Source organism: Coccomyxa subellipsoidea, assembly GCF_000258705.1.
Source record: "Coccomyxa subellipsoidea C-169, whole genome shotgun sequence".
NCBI lineage: Eukaryota > Viridiplantae > Chlorophyta > Trebouxiophyceae > Coccomyxaceae > Coccomyxa > Coccomyxa subellipsoidea.
In genome coordinates, this window is record NW_005178035.1 from 615,496 (window position 1) to 640,155 (window position 24,660).

Consider the following 24,660-nt stretch of genomic DNA (forward strand, 5'->3'; position numbering starts at 1 on the left):
TGATCTACAGATCTGTGATCGAAACCTTCTGCCTGTCAGTGCAGAGCAGTGATCTGTCCATCTTCTGGGTTCCCAAGGCGCCACTCCTTGGACGTTACACATTTGGATACTCCCACTAAATCTCCTCCTGCAGTATCACCTGCAACCATTGAGGCAGACGTGAAATTAAATCGCCCAAGATTCATGCACGCCATTAGTGTGTACCATGTCATTCCTTAGTCAGCTTATTTGACGTAAGAAGAGATATTATGAACAGTCCTTTCTGCTTGTTTCTCCCAAAATGCGCAGCACACCAGGTCTCTGAACCCACCAGGTACATTGGTTAGCATTGTTACATAGCGCTGTGACAAGGTGGAGAAGATCAGCAGCATTTTCGGGGCTTTAGGGTTGGTGTCCCAAGGACAACGTGAGATGCCGTCTAGTGACCTGCAGCATCGCCCGTGCTCTGCATCGGCATCTAGTAGGGACGACGTCAGATGTTTTATCGCAAATAAGCTAGTCCTATCGGTGATCGTGCTTGGTGCGAGTGGAGACCTTGCCAAGAAGAAGACCTTCCCTGCCCTCTTCACACTCTTCAAGAAGGGGTGAGGGCTTTAACTGTGACGTGCATATTATTTCTCTGAGTTTTTTACCAATTGCGGATGTGAAGAGAAGATTTTTTTACTCTGATAATTGGAGGAAAGCATACTCACTGTCCAATCATCACCCTCTTGATCAAAGCTGGGATGGTACCTGCAATTTGGCAATTTAGCTGAATGTGAGCATCGAAATTGCTGGGCACACATCTGTCGTGTAGACCTGTCCATGAGCCCTTCAAGATAGCATAAATGGGTTCCATTCTGGTGCAGCTTCCTTCCCAAGAACCTGCGCATCATAGGATATGCACGCTCGAAGCTGAGCGATGAGGATCTTCGGGAGAAGATCAAGGGTTACCTCAAAGGCACAGACGCTGAGATCAAGGAGTTTCTCAGCAGGATATCGTACATCCCTGGCTCCTATGATGGAGACGAAGGGTTCCAGGTGCGCTTGGACAGAAGGCATATCAGAGTTCCAAGACTGCAACAATTAGCTACAACTCAAATTGAATGGGTAGATCCATGCTCTATGGATCTACCCACGCTCTTCAATCATCCAATCAGCTATGCAGACTGATGACAGCGAACCTGGCTGTGAAAATTCTGCTTGTGTGGCCGCAGTCCTTGCAAACGAGTCTGGAGACGAGGGAAAAGGGGCACGAGAGCTCGCCGATCGGGAGGCTCTTCTATCTGGCGCTGCCGCCAACAGTGTACCCTCAGGCAAGCACCCCCTCATTGTGGCACTAGGAAGGTATAGAATTGGTGCATTCCGGCTGACTGGGCCCTGAAAGACACTCCAGACTGGCGACAGCGGGCCTGAAAGCTTGAATTTCCAAAACAACATCACAATAGGAATCTTTCAATGGCTGACATTGCAAGGCTTGAACAAGCCTTGCAATGTGCTGCAGCGTGGGGACAGCATGCGTGTGTGCTGGGACAGACAATTATTACAATGCAATCATGGGCATGGCTGATGCAGTCTTTCAACAAGCTTAATCGTTCCAGACGATGGCGCGCAGGTGTGTGCGGGGATAAAGCGGAATTGTACGGAGATGGGGTCGGACGCGGAGGGGTCCTGGCTGCGGCTGGTGGTGGAGAAGCCGTTTGGGATGGACCTGGAGTCCAGCGAGGAGCTGGCAGACAAGCTGGGCGCGCTCTTCCCTGAGGATCAGCTCTACCGCATTGACCACTACCTCGGCAAAGAGCTCATGCAGAACATGCTCGTGCTCAGGCACGCCCACTGTCAAAAGAATGTGTGCTGTAAAGTGACATCGGTCTCATCGAGAAGAACGTATTCTTGCTCAGGCAGGTTTACTTACCCGTCCACCAGAGTCTTTTAAACTTGGAAGTGATGCCGGGCCTATTGGGCAGGCAGGCTTATGTACCTATCCTTCACAGATTCTTGAGTAAGGTGGTAGGGTTGGCCCAATGTAGCAGGACATGCTCGTGGTCAGGCAGGCACACACCCACTTAGCAAGGTTTTCCAGCTGTTTCGGGTTGCCGGTATTATTGGGGCAGAGACCTACAAGCAATGCACATAAGGTAGCAGCATGAGGCAATCGATTACGTGCTTCACAAGATTGCCTTCTGCCGATTCCTTGTGTGCGTTATTTGTTGGCCTTGGTAAGGCTCCAGAGGTGCAGGTGCTTCAGTCCCTTGAAGTGATGTCTTGGTACAGCATGCCATGCTGAGTTCGCTGATGTATGTGCGCAGATTTGCGAACCAATTCCTGTCGCCGACGTGGCACCGCAACTTCATTTCCAACGTGCAGATCTGCTTCAAGGAGCCCTTCGGCACCGACGGCCGCGGCGGCTACTTTGACGAGTTTGGCATTATCCGCGATGTCATGCAGAACCACCTGATTCAGGTGAGCAACGGCGCCGTCTGACGTATGTGAGCTGGGAGAGGCTTCTGCGTGCTCCATGTTGCATTTTGCCTGCTTTGTGTTGGCATTTTGCTTATCCTACAATATCTTATCCTGACCCAGGTTGGCGGGGGGCTGTACAAGTATTGAGCACCTGTGCCCACGATTGATTGGGTGTTGCTTGGATCTGGCTGGTCCGACAAGGGGTAGGATTGTGGCAGCCTTCAGATGCAGCTTGTCTGCAGGCACATTTCGCCACTAGCAGGAAAACCTGTTGTAGTAATGGCTAGAAGGTGATGCTTTTCTATGCATGCAGGTGCTGGCGCTGCTGGCCATGGAGCAGCCTGTGACTCTCTCTGCAGATGACATCAGGGATGAAAAAGTGAAGGTGATGATCTCCAGCCCTCTCTACGCTTAAAGAAGGCCCTGGTGCATCTTCCCCAATGAACCTTCAGATCACTGGCTGCAAAGCAGACTGTGGCCCCGGCTGGCGGGGGGCGGTACAAATACTGAGCACCGTGCCCACGATTGATTGTGTCTTGCTTGCATCTGGCGAGTCCAACAAGGGTAGTATTGCCGCAGCCATTGATTCCAGCTTGTCTGCAGGACGCACCTTGCCACTTGGCAGGAAAAGCGTGTATTAAAAAACGATGTTAAAACAGACTATAGGACCTGAAATGGCTTTCTCCCACACTGCGCAGTTCCACTGGACGTATCAAACGCTTTTATTCCATCGTTCTGCACCTTTCCAACTGCGTCTCAGCAGGGAAGCAGACTCTGGCCAATTGTACAAAACACTTGTCCGTGCAGGTGCTGCGGTGTGTGAGCCCGGTGAAGCTGGATGACACTGTGCTGGGGCAGTACACGGCAGGCGGCGACCAGAGGGGCTACCTAGAAGATGAGACTGTTCCCAAGGACTCCAAGACACCCACCTTTGCCACCTGCGTCATGAACATCAACAACGAGAGGTGCGCCCTGACCTTTTTATTGCCTGCAAGGCTTGAAAGCGCCCCTTGTATAAGCATGGCATGGCATGGCATGCTGAGCTGATCCATACTCTTTATGCAGTAGGATCAGTGAAAAATACTGAATTTTGATATGTTCTCTGCAAAGAATCCAACCTACAATATTGCAAAAATCGCGACTTTATTATGTGTGGATGCTGTCTCTGTTTCCTACTTGAGATCAATTAGACACCGAATGTTCCTGATCAAGCTGTCATGGAGGTTTTAGACGGTCACAAGGAGGAAGTAAGCTGGTATCCGACATGATGTTGTAAGTGAGCTGAGCCCAACAAGATGAGTGGGTGCAGGTGGTCGGGGGTGCCGTGGATCATGAAGGCTGGCAAGGCGCTGAATGAGCGCAAGGTGGAGATCCGCGTGCAGTATAAGTCGCCCGCATCAGGCATCCACCCCAACCTCAACGAGATGCGCAACGAGCTCGTGGTGCGTGGCGCGCACCTTCATGCCCCCAGCAGGCTTCATCAAAACAACGTGCACCATTGCCACTTGTGCCATACCACAATGCAGACTCCAGCACCCTTCTTCTGACACCCAGGGAGTCTTGTCTCTTGGAAGTCATCAGACAGAAGGGTCTGACGGAAAGTCCGAGTCCCTGTAGTATTGGCCATATGCAGGCCGCATTTGCATCCTCTGCCAGCTATTGCGGAAATTCGCTGCCGCTGTCTGTCTGATGCAGACTCTGCTTGGGTGGATCCAGTCACTGGTGCTATATAGATGTTTGGGTGCGTGCAGATGCGGCTGCAGCCGGATGAGGCGATCTACATGAAGATAGTGGTGAAGGAACCCGGCCTGGAGATGCACCCGACCGTCAGTGAAATGGACCTCAGCTACAAGCAGCGCTACCAGGTGCCACACATACTTCTCACAATATCTGGTTATGGCATCCATAATTGCTGAGTACACTCTGAGCATCCCGGGAGATGCTGTCAGAAGAAAGCAAGAAAGGTGGAACACACTACAGGAAATCCCGACGGTGTTCCTAAAATGCGCATGTGCATGCTAGAATGGCTGCCTGAGCAGGAGATCTATTCTCTAAAAAGAAGCTTGCAGGCTCTGCCAGTGCAGAGCTTGAGTGGACTGCCTTGTCTCATTGCAGTAGTACCATCAGTAACAGACTCTGTAACTCCAGGGCGCCGACATCCCTGACGCGTACGAGCGCCTCATCCTCGACGCGATCCGCGGCGACCAGCAGCACTTCGTGCGCAGGTGCGGCCGCCACGCCGCGGTGATCAATCTGCTTTTGAGACGCATAGCTGTATGAGCGGTTTTCCTAGAGGTCCTTGACCTGTGGAAGTACATGGCCGAATGGCATCATACGCACATAATTGGCAGAGCCGGGTCTATGGACGAGCATATGGTCCCAATCGTTGTGTGATGGCAAGATAAAGTCTGATCATCTCTGCTCGTCTTGTTACCTGGCATCACAAAGTTGCAGGTGCTGCAGCTTTTGCTGCCAGGCTAGAGGACGAGGAATGTTGGTTTGCCTGAAATTGGCTCCAGCGTGCCGGACTGGACTGCTTGCCTGACAACACCGGTGCAATTTGGTGACCGGGGCAGAGTGTTATTGGTGAGCAAGTGCTCCCTTTCAGATTTGTAACGAGCGCAATGTGTAGGGATGAACTGCGGGCGGCCTGGGCGGCTTTCACACCGCTGCTGCACGCGATCGATGCCGGAGAGGTAAAAGCATATCCCAGATCACTTTCTTGCACAAGTGCTTCATGTGTTTGACGAGCAATTTGAACAAGCAGTCTCGGCTCTAATGGTCTAATGGTCAGCAGAGAGGTTATCATCTAGCCTTACATCATTCCTGCATATAGTAAGGTGGTACATGTACTGTAGACATCTCAGTAGGTATGTATGCTCCTAGATAATTGATTGCTTTGCAGGTGACGCCGCAGCCGTACCCGGCCGGTTCGCGCGGCCCGCCGGCGTCGGACGTGCTTGTGTCGCGCGCCGGCTTTGTCAAGAACACCGAGTATATCTGGAAGACCGAGGAGGGCAAGGGCGACATCTCCTGAGCCCGCCTGCCCCGCACCTTCTGTCCTGATCACGTTGTTGTTCATCACATGCGCGAGTTTGAATTTGGATCGCCCGGGCTTGAGGACGACTGCCTCAGGTCAGTCTTTCAAGCGCGCCTGATTGCCTGATTGAGACGTGGATCTTCGCGTGCCGCATGCCCAACTTTGGAGTTTGGTAGCCCCGGCTGCGTTGTGGTCAGTTGTGGGGACTTCACATAGCCAGCATGTTGGCTCGTTTGGTAGCCCAGAGAGGAACGTGATCTGTAATGTGAGAGTACCCTGTCCTTTTTCCATGCAATTGGAATACGGCAGCTGCGGTTGCCAACAAAGTGCTGGAGTCAAGTTGGGATGGGGAACAAAAAGTATTGTTTGGGGGTGGTCAGCTGTGACACCTCTTTTGGCCATAGCCTCACAAAATCTTGCAGCACAAAGGTCTCTGTATCATGGTGTCATGACACTTGTTGATGCTCTTATGAAGTGAAACAGCGTCAGCACCACAAAGGCATTTTCTGTGAATGTGGCATTTGTGGTCAATCGAGCAGTTTTGCAGCACATTAGCAAAGCGCTAGAATCTATCCAATTGCAGAATTGGATTGGCATACATGTTGGTGCAGCCAAACACAGATCCAGATATATATGGTCCCCGGGGGTGCCATGTACTACAAGAGACTAGTAGTCTCTTTGCTGTGCCACGTGGCACTCAATGTGAATGCACTCAATGAGAGTGCTCTGAGGTACAGTAGATCAGCAAAACCCACAGTATACAAACACAGCAGGTCTGCAGCTTCAGCCTTGGCTTCAATCATGATGAGGGCAGGTGCTTGTCAAGGATGTCGTCCGCCCAGGGCTGCAGGTCCTTGCATGCATCGTAGAGCTCCTGACTTTGGAAGGGCACCGTGTCGCGGGCAGCGGGCAGCTTGCGTGGCTGCCCGGGCGGGGAGATCCCTGCCACTGTGATCGCCATCGTGATGTCAGCATAGCTCAGCGTGCCCAGCAGGAACTGGCCCCCACTCTCCTTCAGCTGCGCCCTCAGCTTGCCCACATACTCCAGTGCCTGCATATAACCATGCTCGTGTCATTGTACTAATGCTGCAATGTGGGTACCCGGAAACATTCTGATGACAGCCCAAACATTCTTTTCCAGGCCCAATCACCCAGAGCTGAACAGCAGAAGCCTGAAGCCTGCTGGTATACACATTGCAAAATTGCTTGCCTCATCCAAACAAGAGCCCTTCCTTTGAAAGAGGGACAGTCGCGCAGCCAGCAGGCTCAGCAAGCAGTACAAGGACCAGGCCAGATTTGTCCAGGAAGAAGGGACAGTGTTGACCTTGTCCAGGTTCATGGGATCATCCAGATCGCTGTACTTCTTCTGCATGCCCTTCACCACTCGCTCGCTCATGGCCAGGCCCAACCTGCGCCCAAAGGGCAGCCGCAGTAGCAGAGGAGGCATCAATCCCAGGCGAGCCTCCTACGCACAGAATCACATGTATGCAAAATCAGGCGCAGTGAATTAAGTAAGTAGCAATCTTGTCACATCTACAAGGTTCATGCCGGAATAAGAAACATGCAAAATCAGGTGCAGTGAGTGCCACGGCCCCGTGAGGAACAATGGCTTTGCTACATCACAAATATATACACACCTCATTGCTCAAGGCAGTCTCGAAAGCCACTTTCCTGCCGTAGCTTGAGATCTGATTGCTGATCTCATCCCATCTGCATGGGCAGCACACAGATCCAGAGCAGGCTTGCATCCCTGAGTATAATATCCGGTTGTAAGCCATGGCATGCCTTCCAATAGCAGGCAATGTTTTGAAGGTTACTAGTCATGGCAAAATGCAATGCTGACTGGCCAAGGACCTCACCGCTTGATCTCTTCAACTCTGCCTGCTGGGAACAGGCTTGCTGCCTCTGCGCGCTTGCTGTGCGCATCAGCCCACTGTGCAATCTCAAAAGACTCATATATGTTTCCTGCAGGCAGCAAAGTCTGCTTTCAGCGGCGAAGCTCTGTCAAAGTCGACAGATGGAACGTCCGACTTCTCCCTTGAGTGTTGCATATTGGTCTGTGGTGCGTCAGATGACTGCAATAGGCTGCTGCAATGGTCAAGACTGAGCAACAAAGGAAACTGGTATATCAAGAGCAGACAAAGACCCACCGTCCGGCTTAAGCAGCACAGGAGCTGTCACTCGCTCTTTGCTGAAGGCTTTGCCTGCCTTGACCTTCATCCAGGTCTCGCCGACTATTGGGGTGTACTCCCAACAGGTGAATGGAATTCCATGGTATTTCAGTACCCACCTCGCCTGCGCAGATGGACAAAGTGATCTGATGCTCTCAAAACGTAGGCTCATACTCCTGCTAATTGCACAGGCATGTATGCAACGAGGCCAATGTCTTACTCTCAATGAGAAGGGGGAGACTTGCAGACTGATCAACTCCACTGGCCGTGTCGTTGTCATCCTAGGCTAGTATCCTGTTGCCAATGAGCACCAGTCCTTCAGTACAAGAGTGTCAAGATTCAACATATAGCGCATATTCAACGTCACTATTGGTAAGGCCACGCCTACCTTCTGTGCACAGGATCTTGATTGACCGGTGAGACAAGAGAATTATACGCTAGCCAATGCTTGCTTATATCCAGCGAGCTGCCCTGGGCATTTCACAACGCGTCACACGTGAGACTTTGAGGGCAATTCTGCCTTTTCTTCCAGGGATGATCGCGTAAGACCCTCGTGAGGATGTACCAAACGGGCTGTACCTGAGAACCCGGAAGCTCTCGGAAGCTTTACGTGAGGCTTGCGCAAGCAGACCTCGGAACATCAAACTATTGATCCATCGTTCTCGCAACCCTGATCAAATCGAGTGAGTCTAGGTCTTGCCTTGGTTGTTCGAAAAGAAGCAAGAATTTTCCCCGAAGCTTCACGCATACCCCATTCGTGATCATTGGGGGTGTCTGACTCTGGCCTCAGGCTTGTTATCTTGACCCTCCTGGGGTTGAAGAAGTTCTCTGCGCTTGTAAAATGGGTGGCAATCCTGACAATCCTGAACTTGTGGCCTTGCCCGGCTCAGCATGGACGCTCAAGGTAGCATCTTGGAATAGGCTACAACTCTTCTTTCCCTTGTACCAGTCAGAGCACTTCATCATGATAATTACAAGAGTTTATATTTGCAAGAGTTTTCCTTAGAGTACCAGATCATGCATTGAGGTGACCGATACTCATTCCTGCAGGCACGCTGGGCCTTGAAGCATCACAACGTCAAGTACAGGACAACAGTCTACACGCCTGTCTTTGGGGCTTGGTGGCTCAGGTTTCGGTCTGGAAAATGGAGCGGGCGGATCACAACGCCCGTCATGTTCACCCCAAAAGACGGTGCAGCCCTTTGTGCGCTGTTCAGCTCTCTTTTTGACCTTCGGCTCAGGAACCCTTCACAGGATCTCTTGCGCTGAAGAGACACTACATTTGCTTTGTCCAAGAGAGGTCCAAGGGCCCTCTTCTTAACAGCAAGACAGGCCATTGAATTGATATAATAATGCTCACAGGTGTGCTGTTTGAGTCGCTTGACATCGCCCAGTGGGCCGATGATCACAGCAGTGCTGCCGGTGCTTCGTCACTTTTCCCGGCTGCCAAGCTTGAGGACATCAGAAGGTGCGTGCAATATCTCAGTCACGTTGCCTGCACACGCTCAACGCAGAGTTCATTAAGCGTGAACTCTACTGTTGTGGGCCCCTGTCTGGCTCACGCTGCAGATGTTGCACATGCAGGTGGAATGACGCCGCGGACACTGCCCTGCACTATGCTCGGTCGCGGGTCTTTGCAACCTTGAAGAGCAGCAAGGTGCTGACTTGTGCGCGCCGCAGTATATGATCTGGTTGAGGTTGGCTTGAACCCTGTATTCAGGAGTTTTAAGTTTTAATTGATCTTACCCAAGCAGCTGTCAGAGTAACAATTGACACCCATCGTCTGCGCAGAAATTGAGGACGGCTCGTATGGCGGCTCGTATGCCGTCCTTTTTCAAAGCTCTGGGGCCTCTCGGAGATGTCTTTAATAATTGGTATCTCAACCAGTTCTCCTCTAAATATGAGGATGTCTCCAGCGCTGCGAGTCTTGAGAAGGTGCGAGGGTCAGCAGGGAAGCAGCTGGTTCAGTGCAGAGAAAGTGGACATTTTCTATTTGGGCATATTCTCATTACAACAACTGGCAGGCCCCTCATATGTAAATTAGATGTCCATTAAACAGATCAAATCTGTGGCTTGTAGACCAAGGCGGTGCTCAGAGATCTTCAGGAAGCCATCAAGGCAAATGGAGGCTATGTGCTTGGCAGCTTCACATATGCAGACATCGCCATGGCCGTAAGATTCTCTGTCCCTGTCATTCCTTGGATGCAGCCAGTGTTTTCTGAACACCATTACATCTTACGCTGCATTGCTGAACTGGCGGTGTCTCTGATGTTTGTGGGTTGTTCAGCAATTGTGCATGCAATTGTGCAGGTGGCAGTGCAGACCATAGAGCCTGTGGGACCTCCTTTCACAAAGTGCGCTTCCATTCCCCGTTTCCTACGCACAGTGACGTTTGCTATTTACTGCCTTGTGCCGAGAGAATTGTCTTATTGACTGGATCATGAGAGTTAAAAGCGCTCTGATGCTACATAGAGGGGTCAAAGTCCTGACTTTTCAATATTGGTGCAGGCTCTCAGATGAAGCTAGAGCAGCTCTGACACATCAGGAGCTCAAGGCTGAGTTTGGGGAGCTTGTGGCCTGGCGCGATCAGATATTCCAGAAGCACTTCCCCAGCTGAACGGAAGCTTCATCTCGATTATTGACCAGTACTAGTGTCACCAATGTGGTGTGACAACCTTGTGACACACTCCCTTGTGACACAATTCCTATGGACTGCCAGCGATAATCATAGTGCAATTAGTGTACACTGTACACTGGCGGTCACGCTGCTCACGGCCCTCTGACCAATGCTTTAAAGAAATTTCTTGCGGTGTCGCACATGTGCTGCACAGTGTGATTATGACTCACATGTCGTATGTACAAGCAGATTCAGGCAAGCTTGTGCACCGTGCAGTGACTAAATTGCATGCGCATGCTTGATTGATCTGCTTCATGAATCCGAGCAATTGCACACCTTGAGCTCATGAGCTAGCGAATTACAGGTCACGACATGAACCACTAGTACTGTAATTTCTAAGCTTACACTGCAAGGTGCTGGAGCCCAACCGGGGGTGACCTATACTTTATGATGCTTTCCTTATCTTGATGCAGGGTCTGCATTGCACACGAAACCTGCATTTGTCCTCGTGATGGATCGCCTGCCCGCATGGGCAGGAAGGTGGGCAAAAGGGCGCGCTTATCGACACTCCCTCCTTGTTTGCCCGAGACATTCTTTTCTCATATGAACATCATTCCCACGTAGACTTGAGTAAATAACTGTTTGTAGAATATGTCCATCATTCGCGGAAGTCACACAGTAGAATTCGCCTGGCTCATCAACCATGGGCTCATCAACCATGGATCTGGGCATGATCAGCAAATTACTCATGGACCTGGACATGAGCCCCGAAGAGTATGTACAACTCAATAATGAGGAAATCAAACAGATAATGCTGGAAAGACGTGAACGTGCCGATGCAGAGACGGCTGTGAGCTGTCACAGAAGTTCTGTGCTTGCTCAGCAGCGCGCAGGTACAAGGCTGCATGATTAACTTCATCTGTGTGCAAAGAAATTCAACATTTTGTAGAGACGCATTATTTCCCAGGCATTGAGTGGTGTGAGTCTGCCTGACCAGGTCAAGCACAATACATCGCTCGTCTACAACCTTTGCAACCCTGGTCGTGCCACTGGGCTGTCAGCTACACGTGAGTCTGATACACACGGGCAGTCTCATGCAGGTTTTGCCAGTGCATATGGCAACCATGACATGTGGCCATGTCTTCAGGGACCGAAATGTCGTGGATCAAGAGAGCAATCTGCAGGAGTACTGCATATCAATCTGCCAGAATCCTGAAGGTGCTGAACAGCCACCTTAAACGCAATTGATCTGTTCGAATTGGTGCCATTAGATGTTGTTTTTCTCAGTTCCATGCTGATGCAGGCTATCACGATGATGACGATGGATATACAATGGGCGCACGGGTCACCTTTGGCAGGCCCACTGTTGATGACATCATCTCGGCTCTCCAGGTTTGAAGGTCTCTTACCATTTTGCAGCTGTACTTCAGGACCTCGAATGCTCTGCAGTGAACCAATTCTGCCTTCATGCAGCTGTAAGCGGATTGATCCTGTGCTTGGCAGGTCGCCATGGCCTTCCCTCTGGTTGGCAAGGTACGTTGCGTGCCTGCCAAACTTTCTCCTATTCAATCCATATCATAGAAGCTCAAATTTCCTGCTTGGCTCTCTGTTCCCAAGGGAATGCCTGGAGCGCCACATCCGTGTGATTCTGTTTTATGCAATGCACTCTTTTGATCTTGGAGCCGGCTGATCTGTGCAGGGGAAACGACCTTATGAGGTGCTTGTGGCGTGGCGCCTGCGTGACATGTGGCCGAAGCTGGAGAAGTGGCTGCGTGAAATGGAGATTCTGCCCTGCCTAGAAAGGAGGGAGGAGGCCGCTGTCACCTCTGCCGCACATGGCCTGCACATTGAGGGTCGCAACAACCCGGTGGGCATTAATATCTGCTTGTCGTTATGCCGTGTTTCCACGCATGGAGTCACTTGCCAACCAAGAAAGATCGCGCCAAAGCTTTTTGCTGCTTTTGTGTGTGCTCGCCTGCATGCGTGGAGCAGATGCTGCCGGTAGCTGATGGGCTGCGCTGCAGCCGTTGCATTATTTCCACGACAGAACACGGCTGATTAAGGCTTCTACACTGCACAGAAACCTACTATTCCAGACCCCTTAACCCCTTCGCAGCAGCTCAGGAATGAGGGCAATAGCCTTTTCATCCTCAGGCGATATGCCAAGGCCGCAGACAAGTATGTTCCTGTGAAACTTGACCCACAATGTTTCCTTCCTTCAGTCTATTTTCAACACAGCAACTTAGGACTGCAGATGCCTTGATTGGCCAACTAAAAGCCTTGTTGAGCACTTGAGGTGCAGTGATTGAGCCCCAGGCTGATGACTTGAGATGTTCTTTTGAAGTTCAGGTGACACAAATTTGCAGGGCAGGAGCTGAGCTTGTGTGTGTGCCTGTGCAGATACACTGAAGCTTTGAGGGAAGATCCTGAATCTGCAGTGCTCTATGGGCGGGTTCAAATGCATCTTCGCTGTCAAAGCTTCCTTGTTGCTCTGCTCAAGAACCCGGCATCCTGCTATTCAGCAAAACTTGTAAATTTTTTGTTGAGTAACTCTGTTGCTTGCAGCAACCGGGCCATTGCCCATTTGCATATGGGTCTGCATGCAAAGGGACTTGCAGATGCGGAGGATGCAATTCTGTTGGACCCAGAATACAGCAAAGGTCATTTCCTGACCTGGCACAATTCATTGCACCTATTGTGTTGGGCTTCTTTCTTCTTATGGCAACTTGTCAATGGCAAGAAGAAATTTGGTCTGAGCAATATTGAGTGTCTGTGCCATTTTTTCTGCAGCTCATGCCAGGAAAGGGCTGGCTCTGCTGAGATTGGGCAGGAAACAGGAAGCGCGAAAACACTATCAGCAATATGTTCATTTATTCAAGCATAATTCACAGTTCAAGGGAGCTCTACAACAATTGGAAGGGAAGACTGTTCAAATCTGATAATTGTATATATACCGTGCACTGCCTGTACAGCGCATTTGGAAAGTGTGCGCACTCATCAGTGGTTTAATGTTTTATTTTGGCGCTTTTCCTGTCAAGAAGCAAGGTGCGTCCTGCAGGCAAGCTGCAATTTAAGGCTGCCATGATCTCACCCCTTGTTGGACTCGACTCCACAATTATTTGCGGTTGTAGAAATGATTGTAAGCTTGAGAGGGTGTGTTGATGTACGTACATCCCAGCCAGGACGATCATTTCAGTGAGCATGTTGCACTCCAGTGCTGCCTGATGGGATTGGCTGCTCTTTTGAAACAGTATGTGCATCTTTAGTACTGAGAAGGCAGCTACCGTTTAGTGCAACATTTCTTTTTATTTGAAAGACGCATTCGGAGCCCTTCAACGCTGCTTCCACTGTCTAGTTGTGCTTGACATGCGCAGGAAGTGTTAGGGAGTGGCCACTGCCATGGCAGCGCATCTAGCTACCTACAGGCCAGCTGCTACATATATGTCAATGAAAGAGCTACTTTGACAGGTCGTTTCTGCTGGTAGGATGCACCAAACGATGTGCGAGTGGTCATAACCACTTCAATGCGCTCCAAAGGTTCCAGGATCGAGTCCCTTTTCAATCCACCTCTTTTGTTTGCTCATTCTTTTTTCGCTCGGTGGACATTGGCTGCCCCGCTTTTGGGCAGCGGGCAGGTTCTTCTCGGGAGCCCTCCTGGATGTGACACGAGATATCGTGCAAGCAATTGCGCGAAACATAGAGAGTATATGCAATGCGCACCACTCTTCATATTGCCTGATCTTTGTTTGGATTGGCATCGCAAAGATGGATGGGGAAGTGAGCTGGCGCGAGCAGAGATTTCTCCACAGCATGGACATGACCCACGAAGAGTGGAAGCAACTTAGCCTTGAAGATCTGCAGAAACAAATGCTTGAAATCTACGTCACATTTGATCCAAAGAGGGATGAAAATTCTCACGAAGAGGCTGCTCTGGCTCAAAAACGCGAAGGTTAGGGTCAAATTTTCAGCACTGCACAGTGTTATATTTGGACAAGATTTCGATCCTATCCAGGATTTGTACTGACTTACTGTGTGAATTTTCTCGATTAGGCGAGGCGCGAGATATTGCACGTCTACAACCACTGCAGCCGCTGAAGTGTCTCTGGTCTGTGAATTACACGTGAGTACTTCTGTCAAAGGCTTGGATCAGAAATTTGTTTTCTTTTATATATGGTAAGGCGGTCACATTTATGACGCAGGGGGCTTGAGTTCATCGATCCAGAGACAAAGCTGCAAGACCACTGCATAACGATCTGCGAGAATCCTCAGGGTGCTGATTGCTTTAGTCTGCCTTGGACGATGTAGAAAGGTGTCGTAGCGTGGGTTGGGGTCCATATGCTTTCAATGTTTGCGCAGGACACATTATGGGCCACAAGACAACGCATGGGATGCCTACCGTTGATGATGTTGTGACGGCACTTCAGGTCTCACAGTGCTCTCCCCTATTACCTTGAAGCAGAAACTCAACCATGCTCTGCTTGCTGGAGCATCACCTGTTCCACCACAATCAGTAAATAAGTCTCTGGCATGACAGGTCGCCATGGCATTTCCCTTGGTTGGCAAGGTACTTGGCTGCCTCCCTCTGTTCTGCCCGCTTCCCTTTACAGTCCCCATCACATTCATGTTGTGTGGCTATTTACACAGCCTCTGCCTCTCACTGCTTGGTGCGCAGTCCAGCTACAAGCCAGTGACCACAACGTGGCCACTTGAGGGCAGAGAGTCCGCCTGTCACTCGCAAGCACTATGCTGGAGTGCACTCGCACCTGCACCACAAGCACCCCATGTGAATAAAAAATGTGTCAAGCTTTGTGGCAGACCTGTTGCTTGTGATGCGCAGTAATGGGCAGCTACATTTTTATGTGTCCAACCAGAGCGCAGCATTTCCATGCCACCTGCCTAAACAGCCAAGTTTAATCACATCTCCACTGGCTGCTGCGTTCAGGGGAAGCGGCCTTATGAGGTGCTTGTGACCAGGCGCCTGCGCAACATGTGGCCGCAGCTGAAAAAATTCCTGCATGAAATTGAAATTGTGGCCACGCTTGAGACCAGGAAGGCAGCCATGCTCCCCTCTGTGGACCATGCTTTGGTCATGGAGGCCCAGAGCAGCCCAGTACGCGCCATCATCAGTCCTTTCAAGTCACAGTGCATTGTGAGATCAGCACCCTGGTATTTATACTCACCAAATGCTCAGAAAAGCTGAAGCCTTTGTGGTTTGCCAGGTATCTGCATCTGAGCAAGCATCAGCTGATGTGCAGCTGCCAGGTGCATGTGAAGGAGCACCAGCTGCCGAGCAGTTGCATACTGCACCCGAGGAAGCACCAGGATTTAAACTGCTGCCAGAAGCTGAGGAGGTGCCAGGCCTCCATGGATCTTGGCTCCGGTCGCGCACATTGTCTCATGAGAGAAGCACAAACCCTCGGAGATTGAAAACTTGGTGTTTTGCAGGAACCAAAACTTCCAAAACCCCCCATACCAATTGAACAGCTGAAATTGGAGGGCAATCAGTTCTACGCCCTACAGCAGTATGTCGAAGCTGCTGACAGGTTTGCAAAACTTTCTGCGCTCTGCAAGCTTCCTGCTTGCTGCCTGAGCCTAGTCTAGAGCTTTGTTCATTTGTTTGAAAGTACCATTCCGTAAGGATTGCAGATGCTGATTGCGACTTTGAGGTAACAGGAGGTCGACAAAGATGGTCAACAACTGAGTGATTTAGCCCGAAGCACTGCAGGGCTTACAATCAGCCGTGTTTTGTGCGGCAGGGGTTTTGTGCTGAGATAATTCGATCGTTCCCATGCCGGTACAGGTACAGTGAAGCTCTGGCGCAGGACCCCAGATCTGCAGTGCTTTACAGGTGCATCCAAACAACAAGTCTAATATTTGAGCTGTCACATCTATGCTGAATCCCTCTGCGCATTTCAGGCATCCTGCACCTTGACAAGGGATGATCATGCATCTGTGATCTCTTCAAGTCTTTCATACTAGTTCTTGTGTTCAATGCAGCAATCGCGCCATTGCCTATCTGCAACTGGGTCTGCATGCAAAGGCGCTTGCGGATGCTGAGGAGGCGATAAGGCTGAACCCAAAATACATCAAAGGTGCTTTGTCCAGCTAGCCCCACCACTGATAGCCTCTCTCCTTATGATCTGACAGACTCTCCATCAGTCTGCAGTGAAATCTTAGAGAGAAGTGAAAATGCTAGCTTCAAAGGGCTTTGCGTGATCATATTTGATTTCCTTGGTCTGCGATGTCACAGGTTATGCCCGGAAGGGGCTGGCCCTGGAAAAGTTGGGAAGGGTGGCTGATGCGCGCGCACACTATCGGGGGTGTATCTTCACTCTCAAGCGCAACGAGTGCTTTAAAACTGCCCTCCAAAGAATGGAGACCAACAACTTGTAGCTTCAACACTGAAGTCAGTATAAGGTCTCCAATTTGACATAGCAGAGGAGTGTACAGCTCAGCTTGCTTGTGTGCAGTGTGTGAATGCACTGCGCACTTTCTTATTTCGAAAAAGTTGAGTGGCGGCCACTATAGTTTTGGCGGGATATGAAGGTCACACCTTGGTGCAACTAAGGTGCAAATTATTAGATCTGCAGATCTGCAAATTTGTCTGCAAGCAGCTGTTTAGAATGCCCAATACTACAGAGCCCGACGCTGCGGGGGTCCAGGGGGTTGTAGCCTGCCCAAATCCATATCGAAATTTAGAATCTCTGTTTTGGAAATTCAAAGCGAGAGCAACCTTACAGATCAATAAAGAATAGAGGATTGGGACTGATTAAAGTTGATGCAAGGTCCATGTGCGTACCACTCTAGACGGACATGCTGTGCGGTCATTTGTACAGGTCCTAGGTTCACGCAAGGAACAATAGTATGTATCCAAAATGATGATAATCATGAGGCTTGGAAATCTAGAGATCTGAGAGTAAACCTTTTACAATCCTATGGTGCTGGCAGCGGGGCATATGCGCGCTCCAGAAAATCACAATATTGCAGAATTCTCATTCAGGTGGGCTCGGGCTGAGGGTGCATTTCACTGGCCTTCTTGTATATCATGGTGGGCCCAGTGGTCTTTAGTGTCGCTAATATCAATTGGCGTGCATGTGCTCCTCTCTCATGGGATGATGGGGACTGGCTGCCCAGATCGGGCAAGTCGCTCAAGACCAGTGGGCAGGGTTCGTTTGCTTTACCTCGTGGACAGTACTGTGATGGCCTCGAGCAATCTGATGCACTGATCGTGCCAAACACTGCACCCAAAGCCGGGAGTTGACCTCATTTTATCTGTCTGATGGGAAGCTTGCCGCGGAATTTCAAATCGATGGAGAAGGATTTTATCCAGGAGCTTGGCATCAGCCCCGAGGAGGCCGAGAAACTCAGTTTGAAAGAGCTTCTTCAGAAAGCAATGGACTGTTGTGAGCAAGGTGATGCAGAGATCGATGCCATATTCCACAAAGATACCGCAATTGCACAACAGCGCGAAGGTGCACATCCCCCCCTTATTAGCACGATCTGTGGTGGAACTCTGCCGTTGACTGAGCGAAACAGTCGTGTTTGATAAGGGATTAGTTCCGGTGTGTCTTTGCAGGCGAGGCCCAGTACATTGCGCGTTTGCAGCCACAAGAATTTACTCACTGGGTTGTCAGCTACACGTACGTATGAAAACACACGCCCCATTGCTCATTGCAGAATGTCCTACAAAATTGTGAGAAGCGCTTCTGATCTCGGATATTTTTACAGAGATTTGGGAATCATCGATCCTGATACGAAGCAGCAGCAATACTGCACATCGGTCTGCCAAAATCCAGAAGGTGACTGTTGACGTCGGTGCTTGAATAAATATCAACTGCCATGAAAGATGATTAAAAGTTGGATGCCACATCTCCCTGATCTTGTGCAGTGGTGCAGGCTTGATCCTTGGCTCCAAAGTCACTCAAGGCAGGCCCAATGTTGATGACATCATCACTGTTCTCCAGGTCCGGCAATCTGTGCCCGAGCGTATCTTGGTGCTTCATTTTCCTGTCTGCATGTGTGTGTCCATCTGAAGGCCTTCATCTGTTTCATGTTGCAGGTCAGCATGGCATTCCCTCATATAGGCAAGGTGCGATCACTTGCCTTGAGCCAGCCATGTATCTTCTTGCATGCCAGACATTGATATCTTGTTCCAAGGTGCTGTAGGCATGCACAGCCCCAAACTGTTTGTCTATGAGTCCATCTGGCCCTGAAACCATACCAGTCAAAGCCGCCTTCCTCCTAAAGCAATAGGCATGCACAAGGCACCTGCGCCATCGGTCTTGAAAAGAGGGTGTCATGACATTCCAAGTGTGCCTGGTTGATTAGGGGAGGCGGCCTATGTCATTGCTGGTGGCCTGGCGCATGCGCGACATGTGGCCGAAGCTGGAGAAGTTTCTGAAAGAGATGGAGATCCTTGCCAGGCTGGAAACCAGGGAGCAGGCCGTGATTGCATGCGCAGAGCATGACACCGACATAGAGGGCCGCAACAACCCAGTGCGCACTCACAGAAAGCCCCCCTTCCGACCAGAAATGCGCATGGGAAGTTCTGGAATGTGGGGCCAGCCTTTGACACGTTGAGAATCTGCAGTAAAGTTGCTGTTGGGCTACATGGACACAACTAGTATATAGCATCATGTGCTGCTGCTCGAGACGAATGGCAATATGACACCCCAGCCCCTTGAAAGAGAAGCCTGTCACGGTAAATTGTAGGGCTTATTCTAAGGCTTGGAATCCAAGGCCTGGAATTTTAGGCTTGAAATCGAAGCCTTGCACCTGAGGTCGATTACAAGCTGTAAGTCTGGCTGGGATGGTACGCAGGTGCCTGATGAAGTCTACAAGGAAGAGCTTCCCCCAGCAGAGAAGCTGAAGGACCAGGGCAATGACCTCTTCTCCTCCAGGCGATATGCCAAGGCTGCTGAAAAGTGCGAAGCCGCCAGATTACCCGTTCAAAGTTGCTCCTTGCCGCAAGCTGCTATGGCTGTGGTCATCTTTGTTGGAGGACGGTAGCAAAAAGATCCTGCGAGGCATCTGGAGCAGAGAATGAAGGAGCCCAAATCCCTACATTTACTCCTTGGATGAGCCTAGTTGCTGGTCATGATCGTATACTTTGGCAAATATCCAGCTAGCATTGCTGTGGTGTTGCAGGTACACTGAGGCCTTGGAGCATGACCCCACATCTGCAGTGCTCTACAGGTGAAAATTCTGCATTCTGCACCCTGATGTTGCAGACTTTTAGGCGCAATTGCAATCTGGGCACCCCACCTCTTAATGTGCTATTTACAACTTTGCTGGGACAAAGCAGAAGATAATCAGATCTAATATGATTGTATGTGTCGACTGCAGCAATCGATCCATTGCCCGCCTGCACATGGGCCTGCATGTAAAGGCACTAGCAGATGCGGAGGAGGCGATAAAGCTGGATCCACAGTACATCAAAGGTCCGGCCTGACGTTCGGCATACCATTGATGAACCCCTTCTCTTGCATGCTGCCTCTTGCCTGCTCCACCTCTGCTGTGTGCGGCACCAGGAGTCAAGAAAGCCGCCAGGAGATTTGCTGTCTTAACATGTGAATTCTTTATCTTATCTGACCAAGAGATCATATACTTGTGTGTGCAGCGCATGCGAGGAAGGGGCTTGCCCTGGAAAAGCTGGGAAGGGCAAATGATGCCCGCGCACACTACCAGCAATGCATAAATACCCTCAAGAACAACACACACTTCAAGGAGGCCCTCCAAAAGCTGTCTGATGTCAAGCTTTGATTTGCTGGCAAGGGCTTTTGAAGTTGTGGTGCCCTGCGCAGTCAAATTCTTCAAGTTGTACATTACATATAAGTTTTGAGATGCCCATCTTGAGCATCTCTGTTATGGGGCTCTATGGCATTACTACTAGAAGCATCATTCTGATGCACAGGATTCACTCATGATAAGGCTTCTAGATGCATGCGGCATGTCTGCGCAACTGCAGTCCTTCTTGCATGCAAGCTTGGAAAATTTAAATCCTTCGGATTCGCAGTCCTTCGATTGAAGAATACTTGCTCAAGCGCTTGGGCGCGCGCACCCACTTGGGTCTTGCAAGCATCTGCACGCTTGAAGCCATTATATATGAAACACGGGTGTTTTTCGCTCCTTGGGAAATTTTGCGCACATCTGCATGCATCCGCACGTGGTCAAGGAAGGCTGCCCGCTTTGGCAAGAAGCGCTGGGCAATTGGGCAGGATCCTGCGGCCTCAGTATGGCGAGCAGCACTGTGTTAACAATTTGTTAATAAAACCAACAATTTTAACGACTGTTGCATCAGTATTTCTTCTAAACAGTAAATCTGGTGCCGGCAAGATGCGTCGGGGAATGAGCAAGCAAGAGAAGGAAATTATCGCGGACTTACTACCAAATCCGGAACAGGCGCCCGATCTTCTCTCTGATGAGGAGCTGGAAAAGAGAGCATTCAATTCATATGACAAAAGCGACGCAGAAGTGGATGCAAAATGTCACAAAGAGGCTGCGCTTGCCCAACAGCGCGAAGGTATGGTTTGAGGGTTTGTCTACCACACTCTGCAGAGACTGCAAAAACTGCTTATTATCAAACATTAAAATAGACTTCTACTGAATATGCGCATGTCCTCTACCAGGTGAAGCACAATATATCGCGCGTTTGCAGCCACTGCATCCAATATGCTACTGGACTGTGAGTTACACGTGAGTATGTGAGAGAACTCTCCATTGCACTGACTTTGCTTGAAGATATTTCCAGGGATGCTTTTAAGGTCCATTTGCCATTTCAGGGACCTTGGCTATGTTGATCCTGAAACGAAGCAGCAGGAGTATTGCATCGCGATCAGCCAAAATCCCCAAGGTGAACGCCGTTTGGTGAATCTTTTGTCATTTTCTGATTGGATCTTGGGGTTTGAAGTTATTCAAGATGTAAGGGGTGGTGCTGCAGGATCTTTCGTGGGCTACAAGAAGACCCATGGCAGGCCTAGTGTTGATGATGTTATCACAGCTCTGCAGGTGATGTAACCTTTCGGTGTATTGCCCTCTTGTTGCCAAGCTTCACCTGCCCACGACATTCTTTTGAGGTCCTACTCTCAAGGCTGAGGCGCTGATGTGTACTGATGACAGGTCGGCATGGCCTTCCCCATGGAGGGCGAGGTGGGAAGCACCTGCCTCTCCTCACTAACCCCATTTCCATTTCATGTTACTCAGCTGGATGTATTTTATTCCTTCTTCGACAATTTCGGTTACTTGTCTGGGCTTCATCTTAATATTGCTTGCATTTCACTCTTTCATGCATTTCACCTATTTCAGCCCACCACTTCTGTACTAGCACCAGCTATTCACAGATGTACATTCATAAGCGAGGACATCTGCGCCACTGATGTGTTATGCTGCGCCCTCTAATGTCCGTCACCTGAAATGGCTGATGCAGGGGAGACGGCCCTTTGGAGTGTTTGTGGCCTGGCGCCTGCGGGACATGTGGCCAAAGCTGGAGAAGTGGCTGCGCGAAATGGGGATCCTCAGGCCTCAGCTGGAGACCAGGGAGGAGGCAGCCGAGACTTGTGCAAGGAATGGCACCGACATAGAGGGCTGCAACAACCCAGTGCGCACCTTCATCTACCCAGATGCAGGATTTATTGGCCTCTCGTCCCCCAGTGGGAAGTCCCCATATCTATGTCGTGCCTGATTCCCTGCAGCTCGACAAATTTGAACAGCCAGCTGCTTGGCAGAAAAGGTGCAAAGTGCCCCCAGGCACTCCAGCAAATGGCACTGTCTTGTCAGCCTGACATGATGAAAAGGACCCCTCTTACAAACGAGACTGCTGTTTCCTGGCAGAGTGCAGGAAGGCCAAGTGCGTTCTGTGCTGTTGCTGATGCTTACACTCTGCGCAGGTATCCGAGTAAGATTATCAGATTCCACCAGCAGAGGAGCTGAAGAATGAGGGCAACCGCCTGTTCTCCCTCCGGCGATACGCCAAGGCTGCTGACAAGTAAGATTCCTTCATTTTCCCTCTGCATAGAAACCCTGGTCTGCTGTTGCATAGGGAACCTTGGTCTGCTCTTCCATGTGTCCTGTTTTTTTTTTAGAAAACGCCACAAACGCACCACAGAAACAAACTGCAGGTGCTTGCTTCTGAAGATTTCGTAGGCAACAGGTCTGCAGCTCGTTGGCTGAATGGGTGGGGCTAATCCGCTGGTGTTGTTCTGGGCAGCGGGTCTGAAATGAGGAATCCGCTCTCTGCACACAGCTGAGCCAACATCACTTGTTCACGCAGGTACTCTGAGGCTCTGCAGCATGATCCTGACTCTGCAGTGCTTTTCAGGTGTTTCCTGCACTCCTGTTTACACCAACCATACGCCCCACCGTGTGCGCTTTGCACTGTGAACTGATGCCCACGAATTCCTTGCGCTTATGAAGGCTTACAATGACTTTGATAACCATAGATTTTCGACCCTGCACCGACCCTAATCCCTAGATTTACCATTGCATTCCCCGTGAAAAAATATCACTTTAAAGGCCCCATCCCTAAATCCTAAACCCTGGATTTGTATTCCCTAAACCCTCAGCAAAATTACTGTAGAAATATCTCCGTGCTGAAGGCTGGTTGTGACTGAAAAAATGTTGATTGCCGAAATCGAGCCATTGCCTTCATACACATGGGCCTGCACACAAAGGCTCTGGCAGATGCTGAGGAGGCGATAGAGCTGGATCCAGATTATCTCAAAGGTGTTCATCCGCACTGGCCACCCTTTCTCTGGCATATCCGTGCATTTTGCAATGCTTTGTTCCAAAGAAGTACATAGGAAGGAATGAATAGTTTTCATAGCTCTCTTGATATCCATTGTATGTGTGTCATGCAGCGCATGCGAGGAAGGGGCAGGCTCTGGAGAAGTTGGGAAGGGTGGATGATGCGCGCGCACACTACCAGCAATGCATAAACACCCTGAAGTACAACTCCCACTTCAAAGAGGCTCTTCAAAAACTTGATGCAGCCCAGAGCTGAAAGAGTCTCTCTTTCTGTTCTTTGTGCTTGTTTGTACCTCTAGAGCTCTGGGCAATGGTCAGGCATCTTGTAATTAAAACCCTGTAGTCCAATAGTGACGAGGTATTTTATAGATTTTATTGAAGTAGCATTCGGTGGATGTCAGTTTCTGCAGAGTTGTTTGTACAAGCGAAATATAGAGACGCTGCCTGCTGTTGGCATCTCTCTATTTTCATTCATTCAAGTTGTACAGCAATCAAATCGTTTTATTCTCAAGAGCGGCCATGAATTAGCCAGATCATGACGACAACTCATTGCTGCAATTCAAACGTGTGCCAATGCCGGACTACGGCAGCTAATATTTTTGGGCTTGCATGACAAGCAGCTCCAAAACTTCAGCCATTTGATATCGCACTGAACCATACCCTGTACACGCAGCTGTGCCGGTTAAAAACGGCAACACTGTAACCACACAGAACCTATTTGCAATACTGAAAAATGCTGCACCCAGCAATGCACGTGGCACTGTCTCATCACAGTGTATGGCCAACGTGTGTACACCACATGATACATCAACCCGCCACCACTCCACGCTGCGTAAATTGCCTCTCGAACTACTTCCTGGTGCGGTTTCCATGCTTACACCCGATAGAGGGTCGCTGCATGCAGCGACTCGTGTGCACATGCCAGACACTGGCACATGAGCACGCGTAACTGACCGTATACCAATTGATCTCGTCATACTTATTTCTAGCTCCCTAGCATCTGCACAGTGCATAGCTGTCACGACAGCGCCATGTCTATGCCCGACAGATCTCCATTGCTGCTAGCGCCCGCAGAAGGGAGCTCGCCCACCCATGAGGAATGCCGGGAGGGCCTGTCTGGGTCTACGCCTGCAGTGCAGGCAAAGAAGCAGGCTTGAGTCACAAAGAATGACTAAATGATGAGTCGGAGTACAGAGGGAATGGTATTTATTCACTAGGAGATTACATCTCGGGCCAGCTAGATGCAGCAAAAAAAAGGGCTGATCAGATGCCTCATGTGCGCATTTCAAGATGCAGCCCCAAAAATAAACTGCAAGCAAAGCATTCAGGCGTTGACTATATCAACACAAGTTCCAATGAGCAGATTTAACATGTCAGCATGATCGCAAAGCTGACAGTTTGGTTGACTTGAGCAAGATGATGAACTCATCCATCCGAGCACCTATTCTGGCACAGCTGTGCTAGAACACAGGAAGCAAGCCCTGTTCCAGAAATGTGGTGGACCACAGTTCTTGCAATGTCTGCCAACCCTAGCACAGACAATAAGGCATCACTCACAAGACTGCACATTAGGAGCCTGAATTCTTAGATCTGGCTGGCTGGGTGTGTGGGGCACCATGCGCTCATGTGAGGTCACATGCGGGGCACAC

General features: G+C 50.1%; 4 protein-coding genes across 4 annotated transcripts; all 4 read left to right on the forward strand.

Annotated features, from left to right (window-relative positions):
• The first annotated feature begins 287 nt into the window (after positions 1-287).
• On the forward strand, positions 288-8,085 carry COCSUDRAFT_66151 (glucose-6-phosphate dehydrogenase 1). The gene is made up of 18 exons (XM_005647545.1): positions 288-584; positions 849-1,020; positions 1,197-1,295; positions 1,595-1,806; positions 2,289-2,442; positions 2,756-2,827; positions 3,250-3,407; positions 3,752-3,884; positions 4,194-4,307; positions 4,591-4,667; positions 5,075-5,138; positions 5,348-6,533; positions 6,807-6,947; positions 7,120-7,192; positions 7,342-7,447; positions 7,633-7,777; positions 7,874-7,947; positions 8,042-8,085. Exons 1-12 carry the CDS (start codon positions 412-414, stop codon positions 5,477-5,479), a joined length of 1,560 nt encoding a protein of 519 aa, XP_005647602.1. The 5' UTR covers positions 288-411; the 3' UTR covers positions 5,480-6,533; positions 6,807-6,947; positions 7,120-7,192; positions 7,342-7,447; positions 7,633-7,777; positions 7,874-7,947; positions 8,042-8,085.
• A 244-nt stretch (positions 8,086-8,329) lies between these two features.
• On the forward strand, positions 8,330-10,677 carry COCSUDRAFT_53495 (hypothetical protein). The gene is made up of 8 exons (XM_005647546.1): positions 8,330-8,557; positions 8,704-8,845; positions 9,016-9,121; positions 9,238-9,310; positions 9,445-9,588; positions 9,733-9,825; positions 9,964-10,007; positions 10,162-10,677. Exons 1-8 carry the CDS (start codon positions 8,495-8,497, stop codon positions 10,268-10,270), a joined length of 774 nt encoding a protein of 257 aa, XP_005647603.1. The 5' UTR covers positions 8,330-8,494; the 3' UTR covers positions 10,271-10,677.
• A 925-nt stretch (positions 10,678-11,602) lies between these two features.
• Positions 11,603-16,663, forward strand: COCSUDRAFT_63442 (hypothetical protein; the record flags this gene model as incomplete). Its single annotated transcript, XM_005647547.1, has 7 exons — positions 11,603-11,662; positions 11,774-11,803; positions 11,970-12,137; positions 15,213-15,380; positions 15,716-15,813; positions 16,268-16,362; positions 16,521-16,663. The coding sequence occupies 7 exons, from the start codon at positions 11,603-11,605 to the stop codon at positions 16,661-16,663; spliced, it is 762 nt and encodes a 253-aa protein (XP_005647604.1).
• A 6,257-nt stretch (positions 16,664-22,920) lies between these two features.
• COCSUDRAFT_63444 (hypothetical protein) lies at positions 22,921-23,267 on the forward strand (the record flags this gene model as incomplete). The annotated part of the gene is made up of 2 exons (XM_005647548.1): positions 22,921-22,990; positions 23,125-23,267. 2 exons carry the CDS (start codon positions 22,921-22,923, stop codon positions 23,265-23,267), a joined length of 213 nt encoding a protein of 70 aa, XP_005647605.1.
• Positions 23,268-24,660: the final 1,393 nt, after the last annotated feature.